This window comes from Acomys minous, assembly GCF_964271855.1.
Source record: "Acomys minous genome assembly, chromosome: 12".
Classification (NCBI taxonomy): domain Eukaryota; kingdom Metazoa; phylum Chordata; class Mammalia; order Rodentia; family Muridae; genus Acomys; species Acomys minous.
In genome coordinates, this window is record NC_140493.1 from 102,391,464 (window position 1) to 102,410,679 (window position 19,216).

At 43.1% G+C, this 19,216-nt stretch overlaps 1 protein-coding gene across 3 annotated transcripts in view; it reads left to right on the top strand.

The window, feature by feature from the left end:
- The window catches only part of MAP2K6 (mitogen-activated protein kinase kinase 6), a 122,888-nt gene that overhangs the window by 84,873 nt on the left and 18,799 nt on the right, over positions 1–19,216 (top strand). For all 3 annotated transcript variants that reach the window (XM_084803356.1, XM_084803357.1, XM_084803358.1), the window contains exons 3-10: positions 7,277–7,325; positions 8,109–8,222; positions 10,143–10,262; positions 10,466–10,582; positions 11,609–11,660; positions 15,860–15,987; positions 17,215–17,292; positions 18,677–18,816. In XM_084803356.1, coding sequence (XP_084659482.1) covers positions 7,277–7,325; positions 8,109–8,222; positions 10,143–10,262; positions 10,466–10,582; positions 11,609–11,660; positions 15,860–15,987; positions 17,215–17,292; positions 18,677–18,816 — 798 coding nt within the window. The remainder of the gene's footprint in view (positions 1–7,276; positions 7,326–8,108; positions 8,223–10,142; positions 10,263–10,465; positions 10,583–11,608; positions 11,661–15,859; positions 15,988–17,214; positions 17,293–18,676; positions 18,817–19,216) is intronic.

Sequence of the window (19,216 nt, forward strand, 5' to 3'; positions counted from 1 at the left end):
CTGTGGAGGTCAGAGAAAGTCAGTTCTCTTTTTTTACCATGTGGGTCCCAGATACTGAGCTCAGGACCCCAGGCTTGGCGAAGCAAAGACCTTTCTCCACCGAGCTATCCCATTGGCCCCATGATTGGCTGTTGAGTTATTTATATATTCTAGGCACAAGAACTTTCCCAGTTATCTCATTTGAAAGTGCTTCTTCCAGTGGATAATTTGTCCTTTTCGTTTTTGTATCAGGTTTTTTCCACAGGGAAGAAATTTTGATTTCGATGGAACACTGTTTATTTAGTTATTATTCTTTGTTCAGGTTATGTTTCTTCCACATCTAAGAACTTTTGTTGCCTTAGGTCCTGAAGACTCCCAGTGTTGCTGTTTAGAAAATTTAGCTTTACATTGTAGCCCAAGATCCAGTTGGAACTAAGTTTTTGTACAACATACATTGCACGGAGGGTCTCTTGTTTTTTGTTGACACATTCCCATTTGGTGTAGTCCAGTTTGCTGTAAACTGCCCCACCCCTGTGTAATTACTGCCATTTTCCTTTGTCTGATACTAATTGGGCATATTCACTTGGAGCTGTTTCTGGATTTTCTATTCTGTTCTATTGATTTATGGGCCTGCTCCTCATCCAGGCTCACACTAACTTGATTACTGCTATGGGGATTGTGGCTTCTCCCATTTTGTTCTCTTTGAAAATTGATTTTATTATTTTTAATTTTATTATTTTGGGGGGTGCTTTCATATACATATGAACATGTATTCCAAAGTTATGGTGGCCCTTGAAAGAGTCTTTTCTTGTAAGTTTTAGAATAAATTTGTTCTTGTTCACAAACACACTGGCTGACATTTTGTTAGGAGCTGAGCTTAACCTGCTAGTCAGCTCTGAGACAGTGGATATTTCTCACACTGGGGCTGTTAGTGCAGGAATGTACTGTATTTCTCTGGGTATTTAGATTTTTCTTTTCTTTCTTTCACCTGCTTCCTGTGTGTTAGGATTAAAGGCATGCACGACCAGGCCCAGCAATTTCATTGATTTCCTTAACAAGACTTGTTTCATTGCTTTTTGTTTTCAATTTTGTTGCTTTCTAGCATTTTTTAAAGTACCTTTTCCTGAAGCTATCTGTAGTTCTTGGGTTTTTTGTTTTGTTTTGTTTGTTTGTTTGTTTTATTCTGAGATAATGCCTCACTTGCCGCCTTGGCTGGCCTGGGACTTGCTATGTAGACCAGGTTGGCTTTGAACTAATGGAGTTCCAACTGGCTCTACCCCTGTAGTGCTATTACTAAAGGTGTGCACCACCGTGCCCAGCTCCTAAACTTATTTTCTTATATTGAGTTCAGCATGTAATCAGTGTTAAGGCACTTGTCAAATGTGTGAGGCTAGCTCTGTAGCTCTGGATTTGACTTTAGATGCCCCCAGCTATTAAAAAGAAAAAGATATATTCTTTTTTTAATATTTTATTAATTTATTCATATTACATCTCAATTGTTATCCCATCCCTTGTATCCTCCCATTCCTCCCTCCCTCCTGCTTTCCCCCTATTCCCCTCCCCTATGACTGTGACTGAGGGGGACCACCTCCCCCTGTATATGCTCATAGGGTATCTAGTCTCTTCTCGGTAGCCTGTTATCCTTCCTCTGAATGCCACTAGGCCTCCTCATCCAGGGGACACGATTAAATATGGGGCACCAGAGTTTGTGTGAAAGTTAGTCCCCACTATCCACTCAACTGTGGAGAATGTCCTGTCCATTGGCTAGATCTGGGTAGGGGTTCAAAGTTTACTGCATGTATTGTCCTTGGCTGGTACCATAGTTTGAGCAGGACCCCTGGGCCCAGATCCACCTGTAAAATATATTCTTATACCAACCACTCAGATGCCTTACAATCCTCTTCTTTAAGATTTTGATTATTTATTCTTTCCTAATATTTACCATTTTTTGGTATTTTATGAATTTTAAAAGTATTTCTTGGTAAAAGCAAATGGGCTAGAACTCAAGCAAGGACAGAATTGGTTTCTAGTCTGTCTCTCTTGGAATAGAGCATAGGTTTAATATATGGTTCATTTCACTGTGTACACCTGAGAGCATCATTCAATGGACGTTAGCATCTTTGCTCATAGAGCCTTAATAATGAAGCTCACACTTACCTCTCAGGATAGAGCTTTGGGCATTTTGTAATTTTCTAAGCAACCTTTGGTATTGCCTGGAGACTTTTACTGTCTCCCACTTCTGCTGTGCAGAGAGCCTGGGATGGGGCACCATCCCTTAGCTTGTGTGGACTCATGGCTTGCTCACTGATGCCAGTCACTGATGCCAGGCTGTCTTTGCCTCAGGTTTCCGAGTTGTCGCTTCCCCTTGATTGGTAGTAATTAGTTCAAAATGAACTTTCTACTAATAATTATCTGTTCGTTTAACCTTGACAAGGCACTCGGTCTGTGTGGTGGGGAGTTGTTCTTATCCACTTGAGAAGTGAAACTGTAGGCCGTTGGAGGGTGAGATGCTGTGTGCAAAGTCTCATATTTGGACTCTACACTTCTCTGGTTGAACACCTTAGTTTAGGCACGACTCCTCGTTTGCACCAAGCTCTGGTTGCTTCTTCAAAAGAATAGGACCTAAGTGATTTGGTCACTACTGAGATCAGAGGTCCTCAACTGTATGTGACCCAGCTCTTGGTCTATTATAATAGGTGGCCAATGAAAGGTAGCTTTACGTTCTTTAGCGTTATGGCATAGCTTTCAAGCATACAAGCTGGCATATAATAAACCTAGGGATATTGGAGGCTCAGTTATCTTCTTAGCTAGATGTGAGATCAGAGCTAATAGTTCATGGTTGGTAAATGAGAATCCTTGACCTCTACAGTGAGAAGCCATTGTGTCATCATCTTATTGAAGAATCTGAAATCATGTTATGGCTTTTGATGTCAGTTCTTCCAACTGAAGTGGACACAACAGAACCCACAAAAGTTAAAGCCGTTTTAAATAAATTAACCCAGTAACACTTCTGGCCCAAGTGGGAGCTTAATAAAATGAACAACTAATGCGTATAATGGTAATCAATTAGCAGGTGGGTGTTTAATAACATAGATGAATAATACACATGACATTAAGTAGTGAGTTGATCACTTGCATAGCAAGTGGGTGTTTAATAAAGTAAATGAATAATAATTGTAATAGTAACCAACACACTGTTTCCTTGCATAGAGTTGTAGAGAAATAAGTAATTATCAAACTAGGCCATCACTGGTGTTCATATGAGACACCAGTCTTAGGTGACCTTTGGGATACTTGTGGTCTTCCAGGGGAAAATTTCTCTACTAAGTTTTCTTATTTCCTCAGAGGAATAAAATATTGAACAATTGACAAGAATATCCACCCACGGTTTTAGCTTCCTGTTGAGTCTCAACACCTCAGGCAAACTAATATATCCAACCCTGGACAGAGGGAGCATGGTGTCAGCTAGCCCAGCTTGGGCTGTCGGTCTTGGCCGCATCCTTTGATGCTTTTGGCAGACTTGATGAGCCCAGAGGCCCAAGGCTTGGATGGATTAGTCATTTTCATTAGAGGCCTGAGTATTGGGGACCCATCCCTTGATTTGGTTCAACTTGCATGGGAGTCATGGAGTGGATGAAGTATTTTATCCAGCTCTCTTCCTTCTTCCTTCTCCTTAGGTCAAGGGTGAGGATCAGGTGATGTGAGTTTTACACTCAGTGTAGTTGACAGTTATGTTTCTTCATGAAATCACCAAAGTGTTCTGGTTTTCATTTTTCTTCACTTGGAAAATGTCATCATGCCCTATTATGTTGAGGTGAATTGTAAACAGAGTACAGAGTCAGGGCCAGCGAACATTTGGGAAAGCTAGAGAATAAATATTTTGGGTTACAGTGAGCCATGATGGCATCAGTTGTCTACCCTTTGTTGACTACTCTTATAGGATATGGTAGAGTTATTACATTTATGAAAATCACTCATAGCTGGGCCGCAAGCTGTAGTTTGCTGAGCCATGATTTAGAATAGGAGCTGTTAAATCTGGAAGAGGTCCTGTCCAATGACGTCACTGGTTGGCAGAATATGGAAGTGGCCATGAGTATTCAGTGACCTTTCTCCTTCCTCCATCGGTTTGCCAAGGAAGGGTGTTAAATAGTTGCAAAAGACTTAATTATCCGTCATGCATTTCAAGTTACATCTGTCTTCCTTTTAAAGGGATATTACAATTAGTGCAAACAAATTGGTAACAACCAAGGAAAAGTAGCTCTGACTGTTTTAAGAATGAGGAATTGGAGGCTGGAGAGACAGTCCAGAAGGTAGGAATGCTTACTTCTCTTGCAGAGAAGCTGAATTCAGTTCTCAGCACATGCACAGGGTGGCTCCCAACCACCTGTGATTCCAGTTCCGGGGGAATCTGACGTCCTCTTCTGGCCTCTACAATCATGTGTATATACCCACTCACAGATACACACAGAAACATAACTTTAAAAGAATGCAAATAAATTTTTTTTTTATTTTTTATTTTTTTGCAAATAAATATTTTTAAAAAGGGATGAGAAATTAGTTTTTAGAAACTTGATTCTTCTGGAAGGCTTTTCTGAAGAAAAATTGCCTGCTTGGAAGCAGTACACACATATGCATTGTGAGACGTGCACGATACTTTAGTTTTGTTTGCTTTCCCTCCCCCCAAGCTCATGTTTAAAGTTAGCCTAGAAAAGCCCTCGGTGTTCTGCTAAACTGAATGATATTTGAAGTAAGGGAAGGCTTGTCATGAGAGTGTTAGCTTGACAATCATATCTGTGTTTGTATCCCTATTTTGTCTTCATTATTTTATCTGTGTACTTGCTTTCAGCAGAAAAGACAAAACCAGAGTCCACAGGGGTTGGGGAAATGAGAGCATTCAGGAAGGCTTTCAGTGTCCTTTCTGTTCCTGTGTGATAAGCGCTCAGACCGAAGGCAATTCGAGGGAGGGAAGGATGTATTTGGATTGTACTTCCAGGTCACGGCCCATCATTGAGGGAAGTCAGGGTAAGACCAGAACCAGGAACTTGAAACCACAGTGGGCCTCTGCTCTCTGGCCCAGCCACAGGCTTTCTTATCTAACCCAGGTCCCCGTGTCTAGGAATGGCGCCACCTAGGAGCTGGGTCTTCCTAGGCTGATTAATAATCAAGACAGTTCACAGACATGGCCACAGGCCAGTCTGCTCTCAGCAGTTCCTAAATCAAGATGTTCCTCCCAGATGATTGGATGCTTGTCAAGTTGACAGTTAAATCGCACCAGGGTGGCCAGTGACTTTTACTTACCTCTCTCCCTTTTATCTTCTCTTCTCCCACCGGTCTTTCCCCTATTTCCCTTTATTTTATTCTGCAGACAGTTCCGCCATGAATGTGCATCCAAGGCGCCTTGAGTTGCCAGGCAGTTTGTGCTTTGTAAGGGTAGCGCGCGTGATGCTCCCTGACTGCACCCGCTGTTGGTCCTGCGCGTTTGATCATGTTACCCACAGGTGTCTTGGCATCTCTTACTTTCGGTGCATTTGTTCTGAGAAGGTGCTTTCCTCGGTTCCTGGTTAGGTAACACAGCCGGAGCCAAACATCGCCCTCTTCAGTTGATTTCTACCAACCCAGAGCACAGATAATAAAAATTAATGCCCAGGAGGGGGACTATGGAAACACAAAGTCAGCAGACCTTTGGGTCCTGAGACAATCCGAGAATAGAATGTTCACTATGTACAGGAGACATGTTGCTGAACTTGCCTCTGTAGATACAAAAGATGGGAATCAGGAGACCTGAGTTCTTCGCCTCCCTAGACTTTTCAGTCATCTAAAGAAGTTGTGGGGGTAGGGGCATAATTATGGAAATAAATGGTAAAAATTGCTGAATATGTTGGTACTCTCAGATGAATGAAAGGGGCTGAAGCATATCACCGTAGCGTTCTTGCCTCTGTCAGGACTTCGTAAGCTTTTTCCATTCATGACTCCTTTTTGGTCAACAAACTTTTAAATAAAACCTTGTTTATATAGGTACTCAAAAGTAATACATTATATATCCGAATCTACTGATAATAAGTCATAAGTGCCTTTAAGAAAATTCCTTGGCATATATATTTATATGCCATATATATGGCATATATATATATATATATAACTTGCCCATTCATGAATAATTAAGGCCAACTTGCATACTGTTGTGACAGATGTACTTGTTTATTTTTACATCTGCAATTTAATCGTGGCTGAATATTTGATACCGCAGTATGTAGAGTGTCTTCAATGTTTTTCAGAGTTGACTGGTATTTTTATTTAATAACTGTCAGTACTGAGAATGCCAGTTGATATAACAATGTGTTGCAAAACAGCAAGACTACATTTAGAGCCATCTCAGAGATTGTTGGAAATTCTGGCCTAAACCAAAAGTCAAAATACACTTAATAATTGTTAAAATACACTTAATAATTGTTTTATGAGATTCAAGTCAGCAACTCAGGCAGCATTTTTTCGAAACTAGACATTACAATACAATACACACCACTTGGATACTTAAACACCAAGGAGTAGTAGTAGGACAGTATTAGAGCCTTGTTTCCCATCATGAAACCATTACGTGTCTATGCAAGCAGAAAGCTTTGTATGTCTAGTGAAAACACATCAACTGTAATACACAGCAGTCTAAAGTTGCATCCAAGAGGCCTCAGGCAGTGCTCATTGGTGTTTCGTGGCATGCAACAACAGCATGTGCCATAGAAAGAGTGTGAGTGTGTTGTGTGCTCAGAACCCACGCTACAGTGAGGCCGCCCGTGCCACACAGGTTGAGTGCCACCAGACACATCTTCATTTCATTATGGGTTTGATGTTCATTGAACCTTTGGTTGCTGCACGTTCAGGAACCTTTTACTATTGTCAGTTTTCCATAACCACGACAGTTATACAGGACATGCATGGGTCATGACCCATGACTTTAAAAAGCTTTCCCTTTTAATGTGTGATGCACACGGATCTTATTTATCGACTATTTACGATAGGGACTTGGAGTACCTCGGTTAATACTCGTTCCTACACCACCAAGTATATGTATGGATGAATATCCACATGTTAACGAAGAAGTAGCTACTCAAAGAGATGATGTGAGAGTAAAACCTCAGTGCATTTTACATCAGACCCCACACTCTTCCCATTATTTCTCTGTTTGCTTGACTATGAACTTGCACCAGTTTCCTTAGAGCAAATCTGCCGGCTGCCCTAATTTGGGAAGGATGTGGTTGACCAGATGTCTCATGCTGCTTCTTTTACCCCTTATCTTTCTTAGGCCACCTCGAGACTTAGACTCCAAGGCTTGCATTTCTATTGGAAATCAGGTGAGAAAAGCCGCACAGGTCTGATGGATACTCAGACCTCTTCATATGTACGCTTCCCTCACTGAACACGGAAGAATTTGCTTCCTGTGGCAGAACGTCAGAGGATGGGCTAAAAAAAAGGTTTTGACTTCAAAGGGAACTGACTCGGTGCTTTCACTGTTTTGGAGTTGTAAATAGCAAACAACGATTGGGATCCTCATGCAAGGCATTTGAGGGCAACAGATGGTTCTCTTAGGAGGGTGTTTCTCAAGGCCACGTAGGTCTAGTTACTATCAGCCAGTCACGGATCATAAGGAGCCGTAAGATCGATTCAGAGGCACAGTTTGAATGCTGAGTTGGGAGGAATTGTGTCTGTTGCTGGGGACAAGCAGGTTGTCTACCATGGGAGCCTAAATATTTTCTGGTCCTCCTTGCTTTGAGTGTCACCTAGACATGTTAAAAAAAAAACAAACATGTGACCCATGGGGCCGGAGAGATGACTCAGTGGTTAAGGGCACTGGCTGTTCTTCCAAAGGACCTAGATTCAAATCTCAGCCACCCACATGGGCAGTTCATAACTGCCTGTATTCAAATTCTAGGGGATCCGAAGCTCTCATCCAGACATACTATGGTGGCAGAACACAGATGTAAATAAAATAATTAAACAACAACAACAACAACAACAAAAAAAAACTTGTGGCCCAGCTATCATACCAAGGACATCAGAAGAAAGCAGACAGAGGGCAGCATGCTCTGTGCTTAGTTTTCACTTTGCTCTCGTGTAACTGCTTTTCCTCCTCGCAGAACTTTGAGGTGAAGGCGGATGACCTGGAGCCTATAGTGGAGCTGGGACGAGGTGCGTACGGGGTGGTGGAGAAGATGCGACACGTGCCCAGCGGGCAGATCATGGCAGTGAAGGTAGAGTTGACGTTCCGAAGAATGTTTTCTTTCTTCAGTGTATTCATATGCCCATCTCAACTGTGAATTGTGCCCCCCCCTCCTTTTTTGGCCCTTTTTTACAGAAGCAAAACAACCCGCCATGGACTGTAAAAGAAACACTCTTTTTTTTTTTTTGATCAGTGTTTCCCTTGAATGTTGAGGAAGGTTCTTGTCAGCCATCCTCATATCTGCTTTCTATTTATTCTCTGTCTTCCCTGTCTTCCACTTTTAATTGTTAAAAAAGATTTATTTATTACATATACAGGGTTCTGCTTGCATGTACACTTGCACACCAGAGGAGGGCACCAGATCTCATTATAGATGGTTATGAGCCACAATGTGGTTGCTGGGAATTGAACTCAGGACCTCTGGAAGACCAGACAGTGCTCTTAGTCACTGAGCCACCTCTCCAGCCCCTTAAAGAATCTTTTAAGAGAGATAGATAGATAGACCAATAGATACATAGATACATGGATAGATGATAGAGAATGTGTGTGTCTGTGCATGTTTATGCACATGGGTGCAGTACCCTTTGAGGCCAGAAGAGGATGCCAGATCTCTTGGAGCTGTAATTATAGGAGATTGCGAGCCACCTGATATGCGGTCCAGGAACTGAACTCTGGTCTTAAATAAACACAGTATGTGCTCTTAACCACTGAGGCATCTCTCTAGACTCTAATACTATGTAACTAATTACAGTTAAGGTAATTAATAGTAATTTAAATACCTCATCTAATACAAATCTAAACCAAAATTTCCTTGATTAATTATATCAAAGTATTGTTATTCTGTTGTTTGATCAAATCAAATTCTAAACAAACTCCTCTTTCCCTACATATTTTGTTTTGTTTTGTTTTTGCTTTTTTTTTTTTTCCAAGACAGGGTTTCTCTGTGTAGCCTTGGCTGTCCTGAACTCACTTTGTAGACCAGGTGGGCCTCGTACTCACAGTGATCCACCTGCCTCTGCTTCCCGAGAGCTGGGATTACAGCCATGTGCCACCATGCCAGGCTTCATATTTTGTTGTTTTAACTGACTTTGAAAATAAAGAAGCCAAGACTGAGAAAGAAATTTGTCTGTATTTGTTGGGGGAAGGGTTAAATGTATTTAGTGTTGACTGCATAGATTACGAACTTTGGGCAGCAGTTTAGAGTCAGCCTACATGCCTTAAGTAGCTTCTGAGTAGTCTAGAGGTCACCTTAGGATGTGGAAAGCTGTGTGTCCAGATGACAGCAATTTTATGCTAGAGTCACAGTCATCTGTGGCTTTTGTCATGCACATTTGTCCCAGAATGGCTTCCCTAAGGCTACCTAAGGTAGACTATAACTATGGTAGCCATGGTATCAACACTCCCCTAAAGAGGGGATCTTTGCCTTTTCTGCTATTTTACTTTTGTGTTAAAGATTTATTTTAATTGTATGTGTATGTATGTGTGTGTACCAGACCTCATGTATGTGCACCATGTGTGTGCAGTGTTTACAGAGGCCAGAAGAGGGCATCAATTTTCCTGGAACCGGAATTAGAGACAGCTTGTGAGCGGCCATGTGGGTGCTGGGAACCGAATCTGGTTCCTCTGCAAGACAGCAAGTGCTTTTAACTCTTGAGCCATCTCGCCAGCTCCTGGCTGGTTTACTTCTTCTAAAACCTTAGTACCCCTTAAGCAGAAAGTATTCAGTGTCATCACACAGACATAAACAGTAAACCAGATTGCTTTTCCAGCTTTGAAGTGCTTACCCACATACTTGCCCACTCTCTGAAATACACCATGTGTTAGCTTCTAAGCAGAGGCTGGTTAGGAAGCCAAAAAAATGGTCCGCCATCTTCTCTGGTGGGTCCCTGCCTTTCCAGCTGACTTTCCCTCAGTGCAGTAACCGTACATTTCCCGTTGTGTTTCCACTCAGAGGATCCGGGCCACTGTCAACAGCCAGGAGCAGAAACGGCTACTGATGGATCTGGATGTTTCCATGAGGACAGTGGACTGTCCTTTTACTGTCACCTTCTATGGTGCACTCTTCCGGGAGGTACGCGTCTCTGATCTCTGCCAGGCTGCTCTTGGGATGACAGTCTCGTTCGCTTTTAAATGATTTGAAAATCTTGAGGGGGCATTGCCCCTTTCTTCCAAGAGCTCAAACAAGAAATAGCCCTTTGGGAAAGTTGTTGGTTATTTTTGCTTTCCCCCCCTTTCCCCTCCTAATTGACCATCCCTGAACTTCTTGGTCTCCAGGGCGATGTGTGGATCTGTATGGAGCTTATGGATACGTCACTAGATAAATTCTACAAACAAGTCATTGATAAAGGCCAGACAATTCCAGAGGATATATTAGGGAAGATAGCAGTTTCTGTGAGTACATCCTGAAGGACAATGGGGCAAGTGTGTTTGCCTGATAACCACCATCTAACACATTATCTGTTGGGTAGGTGTCAGCGGGTGGCTAAATAAATGCTTTTTTCTTAACAGTCTTTCTGTAGTACATGCAGCCATTGGCCTGGTTTGCTAAACCATGCCAAATGCCTCTATCTTAGTTTTCTTTCTTTGCCTGTGATAGACAAAACAAAAAAAAGCAAAACAGAACAACAATAACAACAACAAGCCTGACAGAAGCAACCTAAGGGGGAGAAGGTTTATTTAGCCCACAATTCCAGGTCACAGACCGCCCTTATAGAGAAATCAAGGTGTCAGGAACTCCAAGTAGTCAGCCACATTCCATCCGTAACCAAGGGCTGAGAGCAATGAGTTAATGCACGCATTTTTCTTTCTATATTGTAATGCAATCCAGAACCTTCTACCCAGAGAATGACGCCACCCACGGTGGGCAGGGTCTTCCCACTTGAATGAACAAAATCAAGACAGTGTTCCACAGACAAGCCCAGTGGCCAACTTGATCTAGACAGTCTCTGTTTAGGCTCTCCTTCAAGGTGACTCTAGACTGTGTCAGGTTGACAATTTACTCACCAGCATGGCCTCCAAACTTATATTCATCGCCCGTGACTACCGTTCCTCCATCTGTACTCAGGCATACTTTAGTTCAACTTTCATTTGTAGAGATTTCAATGTCTTCTTAACACCAAGGTGTGAAAGGAATTAGACAAGGCAACCTTGATGACGACCAAGGTTCAGGAAGGCGGAGGAAAGATGATGCTTAAGAGGGATGAAGGAGGCATCTCTGCTGTAAGATAAGATCCTCCTTGGTGGGATAAGTACAGTTTAGGTAACTTCCCATTGTTTTCCTGATTAGGGCCACTACTATTGGAGAAAACCACTCATTCAGCAACTTCGGGCAGGGAACGTTAATAGAGTTCAACGGTCTTAACACCCAGCTTCTTTGCAGTGATGGGGGTCAACAAATCTACTCTGTTTCTCTTGCAGATTGTAAAAGCATTAGAACATTTACACAGTAAGCTCTCTGTTATCCATCGAGGTAAGCCGGGGGGGGGGGGGGGGGGGAGAGCTGCCTTGGCAGTTGCTTTTGCTAAGTTCCTTTCCTTTTTCCCCCGGCGTTTCCTTTCCTCTCCCACTCTTCCCTGGATGTCATAGGGATAGGATTCAGTTAGGCAACAGGGCTGAAGGGTTTTCCTATGGGATTGTATAAAAACTGTAAGTAGTTGTGTTAATCTTCTGTTACTGTAACAAAACACTTGGCACGGTCAACTGATAAAGAGGAAAGGTTCACAGATTTGAAGGTTTCGGTCTCTGGTTTACTGGTCTTGTTGCTCTTTGGCCAGTGGTGCGGTAGCACGAGATGGTGGGCCCATGCTGTAGAGGAAGCTCATTCACCTATGGCTCAGAAGGAAAGGGAGATGATGAGATGCACATCCCATAAACTCCTCCGATGGCAGTCCCCAGTGACCTAAAACATCCCCCCAAGGCCTACCTGTTAAAGGTTTCAGCATCTTTTGATAGGGCTAAGCTGAGGACTAAGCCTGTAGTAATTAGGCTTTTGGAAGACGTTCAGGATTCAGGCTGGAAGCCATGGGCATTTTTCGTCTTGGCTGAGAATATAAGAACAAATGAATTTTTATATTATACCTAAATTGATTAGAAATCATTGAGATATAGATATCATTGAGAACTTGAGAGGACCCAAGGGAAAACCTAGCTTGTATTAGTTATCCTGTAGGAGGAGGTGGTTAGAAAAGCATAGTCACATGACAGATCAGAACCTGTATCTCAACAAGGTCCCCAGATGTGTCTATGCAGATGCAGCGTGGAAATCTCCAGAACAAAGCGGAGCCTTTCCAGGCTGCAGGAAGTGGGAAAATGACTTTGTCTGCTTTTTTTTCTTCCTTTTTCCCATCCTTCCTTTTCTCCTGTTATCTCTTAATTTCTACTTATTTTACTTGTATGTGCATATGTGCACCTGTGTACATGCCTGTATGTGTGTGTGTGTATGTGTGTGTGTGTGTGTGTGTGTGTGTGTGTGCGCACGCGCACGCGTGCGTGTGCATGTGGGCTTGCTCACCATGCACATATGTAGAGGATGTCAGGTTCTTGCTCTGTCAGTCTGTCTTATTTCTTTGAGTGAAGATCTTTCACCAAAGCAGCTAGCAAACCCAAACTCCAGTGATCCTCCTTTCTCCTCACAGAGCTGGGTCACTGGTGGACATGGTCAGGGCTAACTTTTAATGTGGGTTCTAGGGATTTGAACGCAGGTCTTTCATACTTGCATTGCACAGTGTGTGCTTTTATGTGCTGAGACATCACCCCAGATGTATCTGTTATATCTTCATCTGTCTACTTATCTAATCTATTCACCCATCCTTTACTATCCACTTATAAAATAATTCTTGTAAATTTTGTTTTTACTTACGTGTATGTGTTTGCTTTCGTATGTGTGTCTATGCCACATTAGTGCAGAGCCCACAGAAGCCAGAAGAGGGCACTGTGTCCTGGAGTTAGAGTAACAGGCTGTTTTGTGCACTGCCTGCCGTGCAGGCTGGGATCTGAATTTAGGTCCTCTACAAGAGCAGCAAGGCATCTCTGTAGCCTCCAAAGTCACCTTTAGAACAGATGTTTTTAATAACATTAAAAAGACTTAAGAGTCATCTAGGAAAATCTGTTCTTTAAAAATTCTGTATAGGGATTCTCAATAATTAGAAAAACATCAATCAAACATCCTGGAAATAGGAAAGCACCATATATGGAAGCGGTATAAAAAAAAAAAAACCCTGGAGCTAATTATTGCTGGAAGGTTCTAGTTAGGGACAGCTTGGACTTTGTACAGTAAGTGGGTTTTTTGGGAAACGTAGTAAAGGTTCTTATGGCCACTAAGGATTGTTCGTGGGGGTACTTCTTAAACTCTGTGAACTTGGGTATGTTGTAAAACCCTGAGCAGTGTACCTGCTCTTGCCAGCATCAGTTAGTAGCAGTAAATCTGGGAAAACAGGAGCGAGGGATATAAGAAGGAAGTGGGATGATGGATAAGAACAAGCATGCGGATTATCTACAGCTGTAGGGTGTAGAGGAATGTTCATTCAGAACATGGCTATTCTGGCAAGAGATCAATGTGTGGTTAATGCATTTAATCTAAGAGACAGGTAAATAGATCTGAGTTCAAGGCCAGCCTGGTATAGAGTATCAGGCAAAGAAAAGCTTAGAGCCAGGTGTGGTAGGCCAAGTCTTTAATCCCACATGAAAGTAAAGTTAGTTTGTAGAAGGAAGCCACCCATGTTTGAAAGTGACGTCTCATTGAGTGGCAGAAAAGGTGGTGAATCAGAGAGGACTTGCTGGGATAAGATACGCCCAACTCTCAGGAGAACAGAGAAGAAAGAGAAGCTTCGTAAGAGGCAGTTTTACAGGGAGAGTTTTACCAGGACAGAATAGAGAGATGGGCTGGAGATAGAGATAGAGATAGATAGATAGAGAGAGAGAGAGAGAGAGAGAGAGAGAGAGAGAGAGAGAGAGAGAGAGAGAGAACTCAGATGAAGATGGAACAGGCCAGAAAATGAGAAGAAGCCAGAAGATTAGAGCAGATTGTTGAGTTAGTTTGGGGCCAAGCAGAGCAATTCCGGGCTGAGAGAGAAGCCAGATTGAATAAGTCAGCTGGGAGAAGAGTTTGAGTCAGAACAGCTGAGTTGAACCAGCCAGCCCAGAGCTCAGAAAGAACAAGTAAGGGTGAGCTCATTAAGCAGTAAGTCTCAGAGGCTGAAAACATTCTAGGCCTAGGTTAGATTGTATGGAGGCTAGAAGCTTCCAGGACTAGGGCTAGGTTAGCAGAAGGAGGCAGTTAGCCTCCCAGACATCAATTGAGCAAGAAGAATAAAAGATAACATTACAGTGGAAGTTGTTTGGACATTTTCCTTCAAAATATTGAAATATTCAAATTTTACTACAATTTATATACAAAGCAATGGAAGTAATGAAGTGATATTTGGTATGTCATCCAGTTTAATAGGAAAAATAGTTAGGGAATAACTTAAATTCTTTTCTTTTCTTTTCTTTTCTTTTCTTTTCTTTTCTTTTCTTTTCTTTTCTGAGACAGGGTCTCCTGTAGCCCAGGACAGTCTCAGACTTGCTATGTAGCTACAGGATCCTCCTGCCTCTGACTTCCAAGGTCCTGCGATTACAGGCCTGTGCCGTCATGCCCAACTGAAGGCCTATCCACAGAATAAATCTATCCTTTTTCTTCTATGTCATTTCCGGAAAGTGTCACAAAGGGCAAGCATTTCCTGAAGTTTCTAATTCCATCACCTAGAGAGAGCCACAGCTCATTGGGGCATTCCATTGGGTGGGTTCTGTTTTTATAACCCGAAAAATTCATTTATTACCCCTTCTTCAGTGACCAGCCCGCATTTGAGCATGCCTGGGTTTATAACATTTTACACCACGGCAGCCTCCGATGAATCTCCTGTAGTGGTTTCAATCAAAATGTGTTGCTGGGGCCATACTTGGCACATTGTTTGTTACTCTCTTCCTTTTAAGTCTTCAACCTCTTTACTTTCACACTGAGTATTCAATAGAGTACTTTATGTGTATATGTGGTGTGTGTGTGTGTGTGTGTGTGTGTGTGTGTGTGTGTGTGTGTGTTGTGTAGAGTGTGGGTGTTTGTGTGCCACTGCTTGCTTGTAGAGGTCAAAGGGCAACTTCAGGTGTTGGTCTTTGCTTTCCATCCCACTTGAGACAGTATCTTCTTGTTTGTTGCTATGTACATCATGGTAACTGGGGAGTCCCCTGTCTGTGTTTCCCTTCTCCCTAAAAAAACCCCTGGGGTTTCAGAGACACAGTGCACCAGACCTTTTACACACATGCTGAGTATTGAACTCGGGCCACTGTGCTTGGATGATGAATGCTTCCAGCCACCGAGCCATCCGCCCTACCCTGAAGGACCACTTTGGTTTGGTACTCATTTTTAAAGTTCTTATTACATGTATGGAGGCAATGATGTGATAAGCGAAGCTAAGGAGACACGTTTTCTCATTTGAAGAGTCATGATCCTGAAAGACACAGACAAAATGTGAGGAATTAAAAACCAAGTGGAAAGGAGCAAGCTGTGTGCCGCCTCTTAGTCAGCATCGGTGTGACATTTGTATTGGGCAGCTTGGCCAATGCAGAGGTGCAAGACAAGTGGAGAGTCTAGCGCCCTCTAGTGGTGAAGAGGTAACTCTCCATTCTTTCTTTCAGATGTCAAGCCTTCTAACGTGCTCATTAATACGCTGGGCCAAGTGAAGATGTGTGATTTTGGAATCAGTGGCTACCTGGTGGACTCTGTTGCTAAAACGATTGATGCAGGTTGCAAACCATACATGGCTGTAAGTACAACACTCAGAGGGATGTGTGTGTGTGTGTGTGTGTGTGTGTCTGAGAAATGCACCTGCTTGCAAAACCGGGCCAGAAAATAAGAAATGGATGACTATGAGGGAAAAATTGAAATGTCCCCCAGATTCAAGAAATAATCTGCATTGTACCATTTTCTTAAAGATCTTATGTCAGAAATCATTCACTTGCCCCATATATTGTTTCCATAATTTGAGATTGCTGTAACAAAATACCATAAACTGGATATCTTACAGAACATGGATAGTTTTTTTTAAATGTTTTTTTTTCCCCCTGGAAAGTCCAAGATGAAGCTATTGGAAGGTTCAGGGTGTGGGGAGGGCCTGCTTCTCTGGCTCATTCGAGGCTCCTTTCTGGGTCTTCAAATGGTAGAAGGATCAGAGGATTTCTCCAAGGCTTCTTTTATGGGGATACTAACCTCATTCACAAGGAACCCACCCCAACTCCACAGTCATCTTGTAAAGATACAACTTCCTGTTATGGTGACAGGTGGGATAAGGTTTTTAACACGTGCAATTTGGGGAGGACACAAACATGCAAACCATAGCATATATATGCTTGTAACTAATGTGCATTGCCACACAGCTTTACACACCAACTTAGCTTGGTTGCTGAGGCCGGAAGGCTATGGAGAACTTACATTACCCACACAGGCAGCTGTGGTCATCACAGACACCTAGGATGTGCGTAGGTTCACTGCCCACTAGTGAGAACCTGAGATCCTTTCAACCAGAGGAACACATCCGTCTTGGACTGGATTTGTGTTTGGGAATTGAAAACTGCTGGTGCATGTGTGAGTAAAAGCCCCTGAGGTCTCTTAAGTCAGGCGGTAGATAGGAACTTTTCCACAGGTTCTTTCTAGCGAGTTTCGAGCTGTCGATATTTTTAGCCAGGGATGATTTTAGTGGACGGAAGAGCTTTTGAACACGTCCCTCGCTTCTTCTTAGGGCAGTTAACATTTGTAACGAGGGGTGTGAATTCACTGCTGCCTCTAAGAAAAGGCCACTGTAAAGAAGAGTTACCCTGCAGAGATATTTCATAGCTTGTGATTACCCAGTCTTTTGGCCCGGGAGGCATCCTGACAGAGTTGCACAAGTCGTATGGCGGTGGCGACTGGTGCTGTCTCCACCGTGGGGTTGATCGAGCTGCACGTGGGCCTCTCGGTTGTCAGTCCATTCTTTAGCTGTCTGTCTCCTTTCCAGCCTGAACGAATAAACCCGGAGCTCAACCAGAAGGGCTACAGTGTGAAGTCTGACATTTGGAGTCTGGGCATCACGATGGTAACCTATGGTCATCACAGTGGGCTATAAGGGTTTGAGCACAGAACTGGGTGGCTACAGGCTTTGGGGACCCAGAGGCAAATGGCCTTTGGTATCATCCTCGGGCACCCTTTCCTGTGTGAGATGGCAGGTCGTTTTCCAAGGCTGATAGTTTACGGTGGAGGCAGGGTGGAAACCCTACAGACAGACCTGGCAGTCTGAATTTTTCACCTTTTTCTGTCTTTCACTTGTCCTGTGGCTTTTCATAACTTGTGTATTCTCACAGGCCACCTTTCTGGTAGAAAGATTAATGTATTCCTTATAATTTAAATTAAAAGATTAAAAGTAAGACAAGAAGGTTAAGTTGCAAAAAGAATGCTAATGTGTGTGGGCCCTGATAGGCCAAATGCACTAAGCTATAGTTTCTTTTTGTTTTTTGTTTTTTTAGTTTTATGAGACCAGATCTCATGTCGGCTAGGCTGGCTTCAAAATCTGTATGTAGCCCAGGATGGCTTTGAACTTCTGATCTTCCTCTCTATATCCCAAAGTGCTGGGATTAGAGGCATGCACCACCATGCTTAGTTTGATAACATGCTGGGGATCAACCCCTAGACTCATGGATTCATGGCAGACGCTCCGCCAGCTGGGCGACGCCCCCCAGCTCTGTACTGAACATTTTCATGCTGGAAATTTTGGGTGTTGAAGTTATATCTAACCTAAGAACACAGTAACGGAGAGTGTACTTTTCAAAACATGGCACTATGGCCACACAGTCAGTGCCTTATCTGTAACTCTGTGATTGTACATTTTCAGTATATCTCTGAGGTCTGGAATTATCCACTGTGGTCCTGGCCTCTGCCCAGGACCAGCAGCTGATTATATCCAGTGAGTTATTCCATGTCCCTGCCCAGAAAACATGTGATTCTGTAACAGCAGAGTGGCCTTTACGCAACTCAAAAAAAAAAAAAAAAAAGTTCAGTCATTTCCATCCTGGGTAACTTCCCCCCCCCCCTTTTTTTCCATTTCACCAAGAGACCTGTAGGTGGCAGCAGAGGCACAGTGCTGCCAAAGCCATTTCCTTTTCTGGCCAGATACTTGAAAAACTGGTTGCTTCCTGGATTGAACTTGAATGCTCTTGGCTGATTTTTTTTTTTTTTAATGAAATAGCCCTGGGTGTAATCAAGGAACTCATTTATTTAGGTATGTTTAAATATCTGTTGCTGGTAAGATAATATTTAAAAAAAAAAAAAAACGAGCACTGAGATTTTGTGAGAGCGGGTTATTAGCTTATTTTTCTTCCCTAATTGTACTTGAGGTTCATCTCTAGTCCTCCTAAAAAGAAACGCAGCTGCTTCCCAGTTACCCCTTCTTAAATGGTTGCCTCTCCCCGTTTCCCTCCTTCCAGATTGAGCTGGCCATCCTCCGGTTTCCCTATGATTCTTGGGGAACTCCCTTCCAGCAGCTGAAACAGGTGGTAGAAGAGCCTTCACCACAGCTCCCCGCAGACAAGTTCTCCGCAGAGTTTGTTGACTTTACCTCGCAGTGGTAAGAGAACCCTGCATCCCACAGACCTGTGCCAAAGAAGACAAGTCCTTCCCACGGCTCCCCTCCACGGGGTCTGGTCCATCACATGCGCTCATCCTAGAAGCATCCCTGGAGTGTGCCCTCCGTGCTGCAGAACACAGCCCTTGCCTCTACCCCCAATTCCAAGCCTAGTAGGGACTCACTTAAGGCAACGTTTATTCAATGATGGCGGCATTACGAGGCATTATGACTGGCAACACCAGGGCTGGAGATATGCGTAGGGTATTTGGAGTATTTAAATTCAGGTGGGCTCTTTATTTGGAGGAAAAGAAATCCTGAGCTGAGGCCATTGGGGGTGTTTCCCCACCTAAGGGAAGTAAGGACAGAAAGGCATTCCGGTCAGAAGGATTGTGCTGTGTCA